Genomic DNA, 14,382 nt, shown 5'->3' on the forward strand with positions numbered 1-14,382 from the left:
AAAGCCATGTTGACTCTCCCTAATAAGCCCCTGTCTATCCAAATGCTTGTAGCTATCACCATAGTACCTTCAAATGATGTACTTCAAAGTGCCGAAATGGCTCTGACACTGCTTCTGTGATCTCATTGAGGCTGATAACCCTCAAATTCTTCCAATTCCTGCTACTTGCACAACTCTATTTTTTTTTACATAAATTACACTTCTGTGGTTATATCCCTCTTCCACTTTTTAATGAGCAGATCCTCAAATGGATATCACATTTCAATACTGCTCCTGACCATTGGCTGTGCAGAGCATTACCAGAACCCACAAACATAGAACATAAAAAAATAGAAATCTGCAGCACATTACAGGCCCTTCAGCCCACAATGTTGTGCTGACCATGTAACCTACTTTAGAAACTGCATAGAATTTCCCTCCCACATAGCCCTCTATTTTTCCAAGCTCCATGTACCTATCTAAGAGTCTCTTAAAAAACCCTATTGTATCCACCTCTACAATCATCACTGGCAACGCACTCCATGCACCCAGCATCCTCTGTATGAAAAACTTACCTCTGACATCCCTCTGTCCCTACAAGTAAGAGAAGCTTCTCGGAGAATAGCCAAGATGTCCAACGTCACAGGGTGGATGTGGCATGTGGACCATTTTGTTTATTTGCTTCTCTTTTGTAGCCTTGTCCTTCTATAATTAACTCCTGGAGTAGGAGCATGTGGCATTCATACATACAAATGGAGGCTGCAGCAATTGGACAATAGAGTGAAAAATATTTGGAGTATTGCTATCTAAGTATTATTCTGACCTTTGCTCCAATTCCATTTTCAATCATTTTAAAGATAATAAGATTAGCTTTATTTGTCCTATGTATATTGAAACATACAGTGAAATGCATCCTTTGTATCCAATCAAATCAATGAGGATTGTGCTGCGCAGCCCGCAAGTGTCGCTATGCTTCCGGTACATCATGGTTCCCTCCAATTTCTCTCCCTACAGCTTCTCCTTCTTCCTCTACAACCTCCCTTGGCACTTGCTCTAATGTCACTTTGTGTGTTAATATCAAAATTAATCTTAAAATACCCAAATGTAAGTGAAAGTTAAAAAAACAAGCTGCTAGAGAAACTCATCGGATCAGGCAGTGTCTGTGGAGGAAATAGTTTAGTTCACATTTTAAGTTACAGCCATTTATATGGACACAGGAGAGGCCACATGAAGTTAGACCCGATTCCAGATGAAGTGTCTCAACCTGGAACATTGACCGTCCATTCCCCCTACAGATGCTGCCTGACCCACTGAGTTTCACTGGAAATCATCTTTTTTTTTTCTCCAGATTCCAGCATCCGCAGTCTCTAATATCTCACATTTAACTGAAAGTTGTTGTTTTATGCTCTGCAGCACACGCCAAATTCTGGGGAATTTAGCAAGTAAGGTAGAATCTACGGAGAGAAACAAAACAGTGACTGCTTTAGGGTGAGACCCTTTCTTCTGGACTCAAGAATGGCCACATGAGGCAGACCTGAGTCCAGATGAAGTGCTTCAAGTCAAAACATTGACCATCCATTTCCCCCCACGTTCTGAATCTGCTGTGTTTAAAAGTACTGACTCAGGATGGTCAAATAGCAGAGCACACTCAATGGGATTAATGGCCTAATTCTAATCTTATGCCTTGGGGGATAAATGATGGTACAAAGAATGTTTCAACTTTGTAGTTTATGACATCAGGGCACATTCAAACAATAATATCATAAGACCATAAGACATTGAAGCAGAATTAGGCCATTTGACCCATCGAGCCTGCTCCGCCATTTCATCATGGCTGATCCATTATCCCAAACAGCTCCATTTGCCTTTCCCCCATAACCTTTCACATCTTGACTAATCAAGAATCTATCCATCTCCACTTTAAATACAGCTAATGACCTGGCAAATACAACCATCTTTAGCAACAAATTCCACAGATTTACCACCTTCTGGCTAAAGTAATTCCTCCTTATCTCCATTCTAAATGGGCGTCCCTCTATTCTGAGGCTGTGTCCTCTGGTCCTAGGCTCCCTGACCATAAGAAACAATCTCTCCATATCCACTCTATCTAGGCCTTTCAACATTTGATAGGCTTCAATGAGAACTCCCCCTCATTCTTCTAAGTTCCAGCGAGTAAAGGCCCAGAGCCATCAATCGCTCCTCATAAGATAGACCTTTCATTCCCAGAATCATTCTCGTGAACCTCCTTTGAACCCTTTCCCATGTCAGCACAGCCTTCCTTAACTAAGGGGCACAAAACTGCTCACAATACTCCAAGTGAGGCCTCACCAGTGCTTGATAAAGCCTCAGCTTTGCATCCTTGTTTCTCTATTCTAGTCCTCTTGAACATTGCATTTACCTTCCTCATCATGGACTCAGTCTGCAAATTTACCTTAGGGGATCCTGCACGAGGATTCCCAAGTCCTCTTGCACCTCAGATTTTTGAATTTTCTCCCTGTTTAGTCCATGCTTTTAAACTACCCTATGTTACTGAGGAAAATTAAACCACTTTCTTTCTGACAAATCTCAGAAGAAGGAATCATCACAAAGTGCTCTGGATGTGTAAGAAAGGAATTACACAGTGCTTACCTTGGGAGCTACAAACTGTGAGACTCTATTCACAACCCATTTCGGTAATGACCCTAAAAAAAACATAAAAAGCAAAATTTGTTAGAAACAAGTTGGTTAATTTAATCAGCCAGTGGCAATTCATATTACAGCAGAATCATTAAATCCCTCCACACATCCGTGTCAGAAATGGAATTGACCTGCTGGCAAAATAAATGAGTAAGATTGAATTTGAAACCAAATAACTCAGAAAATGCAAGTAACATCTATATGTTCTTCCAAGCTTGACTTAGCCGTGGATATAAACTACAAATGTGCAGCAGGTCTGATATCTGAAAGAGAAAGAGACACAAGAGATTATTAAACAGTCATCAGATAAGAAATGTTGGAAATGCTCAGCAAGGCTATTCAAAATTAAATAAAAATCAATGCAGAATATAATGTCATATTCAGGGAGAAAATGTGGTGCAGATAGACAAATAATGTGCAAGGGCCACGAAAGGTAGACCGAAAGATCAAGGCACAAGAGATTCTGCAGGTGCTGGAGATCTAGAGCAACACAAACAAAATTCTGGAGGAAATCAGCAGGCCAGGCAGAATCTATGGAAAAGAGTAACTAGTCAACGTTTGGGTCCGATACCCTTCATCGGAATTCAGTTTGCTTAAGATACAACGGTGGAAAGGTACACTGACAATGAGAAAGATGCAGGGATGCTTCAGAGGGTTAAAGATGGGTAAAAGTAATGGACAAGAACCTTGCTAATTGAACACCATCTGGAATAATTTGGGTCATAATCAGGACTCATGAAGGGTTTCAAACTGATATGTTCACTGTTATTCCCATAGATACTGCCTGACTTGCCGAGTTCCTGCATTTGAATTGAATTGAATTTTATTGAATTGACTTTATTTCTTACATTCTTCACATACATGAGGAGGAAGTTGCCTCACAGGTGGATAGGGTAGTTAAGAAAGCTTATGGGGTGTTAGCTTTCATAAGTCGAAGGATAGAGTTTAAGAGAGTTTAAAAGAATGGTTAGGCCACACTTGGAGTACTGCGTCCAGTTCTGGTCGCTTCACTATAGGAAGTATGGAAGCATTGGAAAGGGAACAGAGGAGATTTACCAGGATGCTGCCTGGTTTAGAGAGTATGCATTATGATCAGAGATTAAGGGAGCTAGGGCTTTACTCTTTGGAGAGAAGGAGGATGAGAGGAGACATGATAGAGGTGTACAAGATAATAAGAGGAATAGATAGGGTGGATAGCCAGCGCCTCTTCCCCAGGGCACCACTGCTCAGTACAAGAGGACATGGCTTTAAGGTAAGGGGTGGGAAGTTCAAGGGGGATATTAGAGGAAGGTTTTTTACTCAGGGAGTGGTTGGTGCGTGGAATGCACTGCCTGAGTCAGTGGTGGAGGCAGATACACTGGTGAAGTTTAAGAGACTGCTAGACAGGTATATGGAGGAATTTAAGGTGGGGGCTTATATGGGAGGCAGGGTTTGAGGGTCGGCACAACATTGTGGGCTGAAGGGCCTGTACTGTGCTGTACTATTCTATGTTCTATGAGGAGTAAAAATCTTCATGTTATGTGCAAATGTGCAATGTGCAATCATAGTAATTTATAATAATTTTTTAATAAATAGAACAGTCAATGTAACATAGAAATACATTCAGATCAGCGTGAGTTAATCAGTCTGATGGCCTGGTGGATGAAGCTGCCCCGGAGCCTGTTGGTCCTGGCTTTTATGCTACAGTACTCTTTCCTGGATGGCAGCAGCTGGAATAGATTGTGGTTGGGGTGACTTGTGTTCCCAATAATCGGGCCCTTTTCTCACACCTGTCTTTGTAAAGGTCTTGAATCATGAGAAGTTCACAACTACAGATGTGCTGGGCTGTCCGCACAACTCTCTGCAGAATCCTGCAATTAAGGGAGGTACAGTTCCCATACCAGGCAGTGATGCAGCCAGTCAGGATGCTCTCAATTGTGCCCCTGCAGAAAGTTCTTAGGATTTTGGGGCCCATACCAAACTTCCTCAACCATCTGAGGTGAAAGAGATGCTGTTGTGCCTTTTTCACCACACAGCTGGTGTTTACAGACCAAGCGAGGTCTCCAGTGATGTGGATGCCAAGGAGCTTGAAGCTGTTTACCCTCTCAACCCCAGATCCATTGATTACAATAGGGGTTAGCCCATCTCCATTCCTCCTGTAATCTACAACAGCTCCTTTGTTTTTGCAACACTGAGGGAGAGGTTGTTTTCTTGACATCACTGTGTCAGAGAGATGACTTCTTCCCTGTAGGCCACCTCGTCATTACTTGAGATTAAGCCAATCAATGTAGTGTCGCCAGCAAATTTAAGTAGCAGATTAGAGCTGTGGATGGCGACACAGTCATGGGTATACAGGGAGTAAAGGAGGGGACTTAGTACACAGCCCTAAGGGGCTGCTGTATTGAGAGTCAGAGGGGTGGAGGTGAGGGAGCCCACTCTTACCACCTGCCAGTGATCTGATAGGAAGTCATTTTGCATGTGTTGAGAGACCATGAGTTCATGCTCAGTGAATTGAGGGCCTTGGAGGACTTGAGGAGGACATAAGCTCCGAGGTGTATCAGCCATGATAAGTTTGAATGGCTGGGCAGGCTTGAGAGGCCAGGTGGACTATCGCTGCTCTATTTTAGATATAAAATAGAAAGGAGGAACAAATGGAACAATTCCTTTCCTCCTCACTTTTGGACTGAAAGGCTATGAACAGTGGAGTGCCTCAGGGATCAGAGTTGGGGGCTTGGTTGTCACGTGCTCGGTCAATGGCTTGGATGAGGGTTAGCATTCGAGCACAATACTATCTAAGTTTGTTGAAGCTGCATTGGTGGGCAGCATTGTTGGCGATGAGAAGGATGAAGGGAAGCTTCAGGAAGATAAAGACAAGTTAAGTTAATGGGAAAGGACATGGTAGATGGAACATTACCTGGGGTAATCGGTAGTCATCTACTATGAAAGAAATGTGGAGTAATTTTTATATGGTGAGAGATTAAATAGTGTTGATGTTCCGCTGACATCTTTGTACACAAATCACTAAAAGCTGACAGGTAGGTAAAACCAACTAGGAAGATATATGGGGAGCTGGCTTTTATTTCAAGAGCTTTTGAGCACAAAATTCGGGATGCCTTCCTCCCATTATACAGGGCCATGGTGAGACAGCTTCACAAATACTGTGCACTGGTCACATCTCCCAAGTGAAGGAATGATATGCTTGTGATTTTGGAAATGCAATAACAGATCACTGGATTGATTTCTGAGTTGGCAGGTTTGACATCTGAGGAGAGGTTCAGCAGACTGGGTTTATATTCATTAGACTTTGGAAGAATGAGAGGTTATAGAGTTTGACAGAGTAGATTAAATGACATCACCTTTGGCTGGACCTTGTAGCCTGATCAGTCGCATAATAAGGGGCTGGTCTCTTTGGACACAGAAAATTATTTTCACCCTGAGAGTAATGAATCTTTAGAATCTGGTGCACCTGATGTGGCCACCTCTAAATTGTCAAGTACCTTCATTCTGTCTGTAACAAGCAGAATTTCTCAGTGGCTAACCATTTTAATTCCAATCCCTGCTCTGACACGTCAGTCCACTGCCTCATCTACTGCCTCAATGAGGACACTCTCAAGTTGGAAGACCAACACCTCATATGCCATCTGAGTAGCTTCCAACCTGATGACATGAACACCTATCACCTATCGTGTTCTCACTTCATTCCTCCCTCCCTCACCCACTTACCTTCCCCCTCACTTATCTTCTAGCTTGTACTCCTTTCCCTCCTTGCACCGACTTCTTAGTCTGCCTACTTCCCACTTCCATTCCAGTCTTGATGAATTGTCTCGGCCCATAGTAGTGATAATTTATTCCTTTTCACTGATGCTGCCTGATGTGCTGAGTTCCTCCAGCATGTTGTCTGTATTACTTTACAATTCACTACTTTGCATGAAGTATATCCAAGAAAGAGGTTGATAGAATTTTAGATATTAAAGGAGAAAAGCGATGATGTATTGTTGAGGAAAAACAGTGAAAGAACAGTCATTTCTTATCGTTCTATCCATTACCGAGCAAAGGTTGCAAGGAGATGGCACATTCGAGCAGGGTAGATTGACAGCATCTGTGTTGTGAGAGCTGCTGTTGTTGGTGAGAATCTGGCTATGTAAAATGCTGTTACAGTGGGATGGAATGCATGCTATGTAATGATATCAGAACTGCTTCCTGAAATTCTTTGCATATGTTAGGGTAGCTAAGCTTATTCTTGTCAACGTAACAGCAAAGGCTGCAGTCTTCTCATAAACATGAGAAAATCTGTTGATACTTGAAATCTAAAGCAACACACACAATATGCCGGAGGAACTCAGCAGGACAGGCAGCATCTATGGAAATGAATAAACAGTCTACGTTTCAGGCCAAGGCCTTTCTTCAAGACTAGAAAGCAAGGGAGAAGAGAACAGAATTAAAAAGCTGGTGGCATGGGGGTGGTGGGGCACGGGAAGGAGGAAAGCTAGAAGGTGATAGGTGAAGCCGGTTGGGTAGGGAAGGTAAAGGACTGGAATCTGACCGGATTATTAAGCTGATTTACATACAGGATGTGTTGCTACTTGTAATGTGAAATTGTCCAACTGTAACTGTACACTTTGAGGTGAAGTCTTCATTTTGCTTGCATTCTCTGTGAGTGATTCAGTGGCATATGAGCATCAAGAAGCACACTTCAATCAAGAGCCATATAAGCATGCAAGGCATAGTAGAAAGGTGTGAGAAACTTATACCTGATCACAGGCAGACATTTGTGCCAATGCAACTGGAAAGTATTTTAAAATATATTTTTGTGATAGAGTGTGGAACTGGTCAATCCTGCCCTTCGAGCTCCGCTGCCCCAGCAACCCCAGACAAATCCGATACCTAATTTTGGGACAATTTACAATGACCAGCTAACCTATCCAGTAGGTCTTTGGATTGTGGGAGGAAACTGGAGAGATCCCACACATCCCGCGAGGAGGATGTACAGAGTCTCATTATGGAACGGTACCAGAAGTGAACTCCAAACTCTGGAATGCCCCAATTTGTAATGGTGTTGCGCTAGTCGCTGCGCTACTGTGGCACCCCAAGTCGCACAATGAACAACCCACCCATCAAGGGAACTGCGCAAACCCTGGCAGGGTCTTGTGAGCATTTCCTAACTAAGTTTGAACAACTTTGAGGACATTGTTCTGGTCACTAAACAGGAGATTGGCCCCATGACAGTACAAGATGAGGAAATAACTTCAGGAATAACAACACTGCTTGAAAACTAGTCCAGCCACACCGGTGCATATTCTAACATCTGCAAGCGCTAATTATTGTAGCAAAAATCACGATGTTTTCCCAGTTAGTTTTGTTTATACCATTAATACCCATCCATAGATGCTTTGGTTTACTCTCATCAATAGTACAGTGCTTAACATAAAAATTGATAATAATTAATGCAGGAAACTTGCAGAATTCAGTGAGTTGTGTGCAATTGTGGCTACTGTGTTTAGTGAAGGTACTTTCCCACTGAGCTAGTGGCTTGTATGCAGTATGTTGCTGACTACCTCCTCTGAGATCCCACCACAGAAGACAGAAATATTCCGGCTGCTTGCTGAGTTTTACTGTTCCAAACTCATCATCGTCATTTTGTACCATGTTGGATGACGTGGTGATCATGCTCTTCCATCTGGCTTTAATCTGAAAATTGTCTGTGAGGAAGCCCCCCCTTCACGCTGATGTTCTTACTCATTTCTCTATCCATGACCATGATTGTTCTTGGCAAATCTTTCTACATTAAGTGGTTTGCTATTGCTTTCTCCAGTGTCTTTGCAAGATAGGTGACGCCAGCCATTATCAATACTCCTCAGAGTTTGTCTGCCTGGTGCCAGTGGTCACATAATCAGGACTTGTGATATGCACCAGTTGTTCATACGACTATCCACCACCTGCTCCCGTGGCTTCACGGACGCTGATGAGGGAGCTAAGCAGGAGCTACACCTTGCCCAAGGGTGACTTGCAGGCTAGTGGAGGGATGAAACGCCTGAGACCTCCTTTGGTAGAGACGCATCTTCACTCCGCCACCCAACCAATAGTTTTAAATGAATCGCTAAATTTAACTTCAATAGAATCAAAAGTACAAAGTTCAGTAAACATACATAATTACATTGTTTATTTAGTCCTGACATTGAATTTTTAAAATTTTATGTTAGTGATACAATGCAGAGTAGACCCTTCTGTCCTTTAGAGCCACGCTGCCCCAGCAACCCCCGACAAACCTGATTAACCCAAACTGATCACAGGACAATTTACGATCTCTAGTTAACCTACCTGGTACTGTTGTGTATTTAATATTTCAAGAATATTTGAGTAATCTTGTATTTATATTGTTTGATTAAGCATTTTTGTTTGTTAAAATAATTAATTATGCATTATATGTAAAAATACTTTAATTGCATTGCATCTTTGCACTACCACGCGGTACGTGCTCGTGTTGCTTAAAATAAAGATGAGGCCAATCCCATATTCCCAGACTCCTGTGCATTTCTTTGAATTAGTTTAATGTTTTAAAGTTACAAAACATAACACGTACGCTTTTGGACTGTGGGAGGAAACAGCAGGAGCTGGAGAAAACCTACAGGGAGAACATACAACTCCTTACAGAATGGTGCCTTCTGTAATGTCGCTCCTCTGCCCCCAGGGAAATTCTCCCCAAAATGACATTTGGGAGAAATTTCTACCCTACGTAGTCCATGCATTACAGTGGGCACCTAGAGGCACACTTCTAATTTGTAAGTCTCCCCCTCCCACTTTCAAATCTCTTACTAGCTCTTCTTTCAGTTAGTCCTGATGAAGGGTCTCGGCCCGAAACGTCGACTGTGACTCTTCCTATAGATGCTGCCTGGCCTGCTGTGTTCACCAGCAAATTTTATGTGTGTTGCTTGAAATTTCAGCATCTGCAGATTTCCTCGTGTTTAAGTCATTTGAGTCATTGACCTTTCATCTTAAGTGAACAACATACACTCAATGGCTACAAGTACACCTGCTCATTAATGCAAATATCTAGTCAGCAAATCATGTTCCAGCAACCCAATGCATAAAAGCATGCCAATATGGTCAAGAGGTTCAGTTGTTGTTCAGAACAAACGGACCTAAGTGACTTTAACCATGGATTGATTTTTTTTTTGCCAGATGGGGTGGTTTGAGTATCTCAGAAACTGTGGCTCTCATGGGATTTTCACACATAACAGTCTCTAGAGCTTACAGAGAATGGTGCAAAAAAGAAGTAAAAAAAAAAAAATCCATTGAACAGCAGTTCTGTGGGCAAAAATCCCTTGTTAGTGAGAAAGGTCAGAGAAGAATGGCCAGACTGGTTCAAGCTGACAGGAAGGCAACAGTAATTCAAAAACTTTACAATTGTGTTGAATAGGAGGGCATCTCTGAACACCCAACACATTGATCCTACAACAGCAGATGATCACAAACATTCACTCAGTGGCCTCTTAATTTGGTACAGGAGGAAGCTAAAAAGTGGCCACTCAGTGTATTCATAATATGTAAACTGAATGAAGGCAAAGTTCCAGAAAGCAGAACACAAATATGTCAAAAATGTGAGTGCAAGGTTGATGCAATGATAAAAAAAAACTGTACATGCCTGCTCAAAATAGTTATAAGTCACAAAGAAATGATGTGTTTGATATCAGGTCTGATGTTGGTCTCCCGCTGTTTCATTTTATTGTCAAGCTCCCCTCAATTAGTCTTTAAAATGTAAGCAATGACATATGGGAATTGCACAGAAAGTGACAGTTCTGTTTTTCTGTGTAATTTACTCACCAAGTTAGAGGTTGTTCAGGTTAACAAGCATGGTTCTTTGAGGGCAGGTTGAAAGACTAAAAGGGGGTGGCAGAAGTTTGCCTCATAAACAGTGCTTTGTAAGTTTGAAACCTGAGGATCAGTTTTAATTTTAAAAGTTTCTCAGCCAGATGGAGTTTGAAAGGTATAAAAAAAAATGGGGGTGGGGGTTGAAATCAAAGAATGCTTTACCCCTTTGGCAGGTCGAATAACTGCCTGGTGGGCAATAACAGAAAATCTCCTGAGAACTCTGTGTGAGGCTAAAGAATTGGTGTTGAGGCTGTATGTATGACTGACAGATACCTTTGTTCCAGCTGATGAGCTGGAGATGGGGTGGATGCACAATAAAATGTGCAACAGGACATTGTAACCCTCACAAGATGCTGGAGGAACTCAGCAGGCCAAGCAGCATCTATGGAACAGAGTAAACAGTCGATGTTTCGGGCTGAGACCCTCCATCAGGACTGGTAAAAAAGATGAGATGTCAGAGGGACTTCTTTAGGGCACATTGCCCACTAATTTGCAGAGAATATAGAGTTTGCTTAAACAGCAGAAGAAAAATATTATACCATAAATTCTACCAGTAAAGAGATTGGGAGATTCGATGGAGGTATAAAAAATGATGAAGTATATAGATAAGGTAATTGCAAGCAGACTTTTTCCACTGAGGTCGGTTGAGAATAGAACTCAAGGTCATGGGTTAAGGGTGAATGACAAAAGGGGAACATGAGGAGGAACTTCTTCACTCGGAGGGTTCTGAGAGTGGAACAAGCCGTCAGCAGAAGTGGTAGATGTGGGTTCCATTTCAACATTTAAGAGTAATTTGGATAGGTGCATGGGAGGGAGGGGTATGGAGGTCTACGGTCCAGGACTAGGCAGAATAAATAGTTTGGCACAAGTAAAAGGAAGCAGCACCCAGGGATTACAGATTATGTCCACAAAGTGAATATTTGTCATTTACAACAATATGGGCAAAGGCTTAATGCATGGAAGTATTATGCCACTGTTTCTACACTGCTTTACTTATTAATAATATCTAAGCTTCCTATCCATTGTACAATGATTGAATAAAGCAGACACATGAGACATAACTGAAAGTGTCACAGAAAAATAGAAAGGACAAAGATCGTTAACCATAGAATTGAAACCCTTACTTTTACTAAACCACAACAGAGACACTGCAGTGAACAGTTCTTGTTTTGTAATGCTTCATGCAAAGAGTGAGAAGCAAACTGTTTTGAAAAAGGAGCAGCAAATGACAAATGACACAAGCAAATGACACACAACCAACGTTCCACAAATGAAAAAGACCAAAAACCAGCTGGTGGAGGGAGAGGGTTTTCTGGAAAACCCTATACCTTGATCTTCAAGAAGGAGATATGATCTCTGCTTAACAACCCTATTTGATGGACAGCATCTTCTTAGCAATACATTATTTTGCCTGTCCTGTGCTCGTCTGTGAGCCTAGCTTATTATTAGCTCCTAAGTTATTGTGTGTTATTATGTGTGTTATGCGTACTACTGTGCATTACAACCTGGTCTGGAGAAACATTGTCTTGTTTGATGGTATACTTGTATAGAGTTAAATGACAATAATTTTGACTTGACTTGATATACTGAAGTTTTACACAAGGTGAGGTGACTGCCTGGAATGTGCTTCCTGTGGTGTTGGCAAAGGCAGATGCATTAGATAGGCACATGAATGTGAGGAAAATGGATGAATATGGACATTATGTAGGCACGAGAGATTAGTTTAGTTAGCCATTTGATTACTAATTTACACAATATTGTGGGCCAAATGGCCTGTTCCTGCACTATACAGTTCTATGCTAATTGCAGCAGAAGTTCACACTTAAAGGTTTGTCAAGTGTGCTTGCATCTGTGAATTGAACAACTTTGACTGAAATCAAACTGAATTTCAGAAGTATACCCATGTAAATGCTGTTGCATAGTAGACACCCATACATGCAATCAAGAATGAGTTTCAAATGTAATGCATGAGAAGTGGTGAAACCCACAGAAGGTGGGAGAGAGATCCATGTCACCATTGCTTAAACTCCTGAACTGCTTGTTCAGGAGTTATTAGTTGAAGGCAGAAGTGGCCATATTTTATTCCCAGATCTTGCTTATTTGAAACAACAGTGGCATACAATAATGAATCCTACAGTTCATTCTGGACATAGATACTGTCATTGTTCACTAGAAATGTTAAGAATTCCATGCAAATTCTAATCATTTCTTCGTAACTTCTGGCATCTCCAGTAGGATCCTACTACTAAGCACACATTTCCCTCTCAGCCCCTCCTTTTGCCAGAGGGATCACTCACTACATGATTTTTTTATCCACTCATCATTCCTCAATGATCCCCCACCTGGCACTTAACCCTGCAAGTGTGACAAGTGCTACACCTGCCCCTACATCTCCTCCCTCATCAGAGTTCAGGGCCTCAAACAGTCATTCCTGGTGAGGCAACATTTCACCTATGAAACAATCAAGGTCATATACTATATCTGGTGCTCTCAGTGTGGTCTCCTCTGCAGGAGATTGGTGAACATCTTCACTCTGCCACAAAAGACAGGATCTCCTGGTGGCTTACCCATTTCAATTTCACACTTCATTCACATGCCTGAGGCCAAACTCAGATTGGAGGAGAACCCTTACGGCCTGAACATAAATTTCTCTAACTTCAGGTAATTACTCCTCCTCTCTTTTTTAATTCCATATTCTGTTTTCTCTCTCATCCCTTCTTTTCTACTCACCTGTGTATTAACTCCCTCTGGTTGGTCAAGGAGGTTCAGTCACTTGGCATTCAAGATGAAGTAGTAAATTGGATTAGACACGGGCTTTGTGGGAGAAGCAAGACCTGTCACTAGGCCTGTGACTAGTGGAGTGCTGCAGGCACTGGTGCTGGGTCTGCTGCACAGCAATCTGTCAGTTTGCTGGCCCCACCTACACATGTGACATGCACACCTCTTGCAATAGTTAACTGGGGAATACCTGACAATTTATGTTTTATTCATTTATCGAGCTACAGCGTGGAAAAGGCCCTTCTGGCCCTTCCAGCCGCTCTGCCCAGCAATCCCCCGAACCAACCAACCCGTACGTCTTTGAACTGTGGGAGGAAACCGGAGCCCCTGGAGGAAACCCAAGCAGTCACGAGGGGAACGTACAAACTCCTTTCAGGCAGTGGTAGGACCTGAAACCGGATCACCAGAACTGTGAAGTGTTGCACCAACCACTACGCTACCGTGTCACCCAATAATATGACAGTATCCTCATCACAAAGGCTACAAAGTGGTTCAGGAACCTAGATCACCACCAGAAACTTTTCAAAGGCAACTTGCAATATATGTTAATTGCTCTTCTTGCCAACAATCCCGTGAGCGAGCAAAAGAAACGTTTACCATAACTCAAGTCCCGGTAACGTCCTTGTAAATTTTCTTTGTACTCTTTCAAACTTATTGATATCTTTCCTGTGAGTAGGTGACCAGAGAGGCACATAGTACTCCAAATTCGACCTCACCAACATCTTCTATAACTTCAACATAACATCCCATCTCCTGTACTCAATACTTGGATTTGTGTGTGATTAATGACATATTAATACGTTATATATGTCTTAATTATAATATGTCATTATAAGTAAGCTTAGACTTCAGCTGAAGTAGAGGGAGATTTCCACTATATTTTAGGAAAAATGTGACAATCCTTGATAGATTCCAGAGATTTATCAGGTAATCTAATAGAGTTGTCAAGATGATTCATAGGTTCTAATAATGAGAAACTATTCCCTCTGGCAATTGGGTGAATAACCAGATGTTGTAGCTTTAAAGACATTGCAAAAACACTCGGCAGAACATGAGGGGGCTCTTTTCCCTGACAGGTGTGTCAAGATCTGAAATGCTTTG

General features: G+C 42.0%; 1 protein-coding gene across 1 annotated transcript in view; it reads right to left on the reverse strand.

The window, feature by feature from the left end:
- stard15 (StAR-related lipid transfer (START) domain containing 15) overlaps positions 1–14,382 on the reverse strand; it is a 215,066-nt gene that overhangs the window by 9,048 nt on the left and 191,636 nt on the right. The window contains exon 6 of the mRNA XM_063052999.1: positions 2,608–2,660. Coding sequence (XP_062909069.1) covers positions 2,608–2,660 — 53 coding nt within the window. The remainder of the gene's footprint in view (positions 1–2,607; positions 2,661–14,382) is intronic.

This window comes from Mobula hypostoma, chromosome 7 (assembly GCF_963921235.1).
Source record: "Mobula hypostoma chromosome 7, sMobHyp1.1, whole genome shotgun sequence".
In the NCBI taxonomy this organism is placed as follows: Eukaryota; Metazoa; Chordata; class Chondrichthyes; order Myliobatiformes; family Myliobatidae; genus Mobula; species Mobula hypostoma.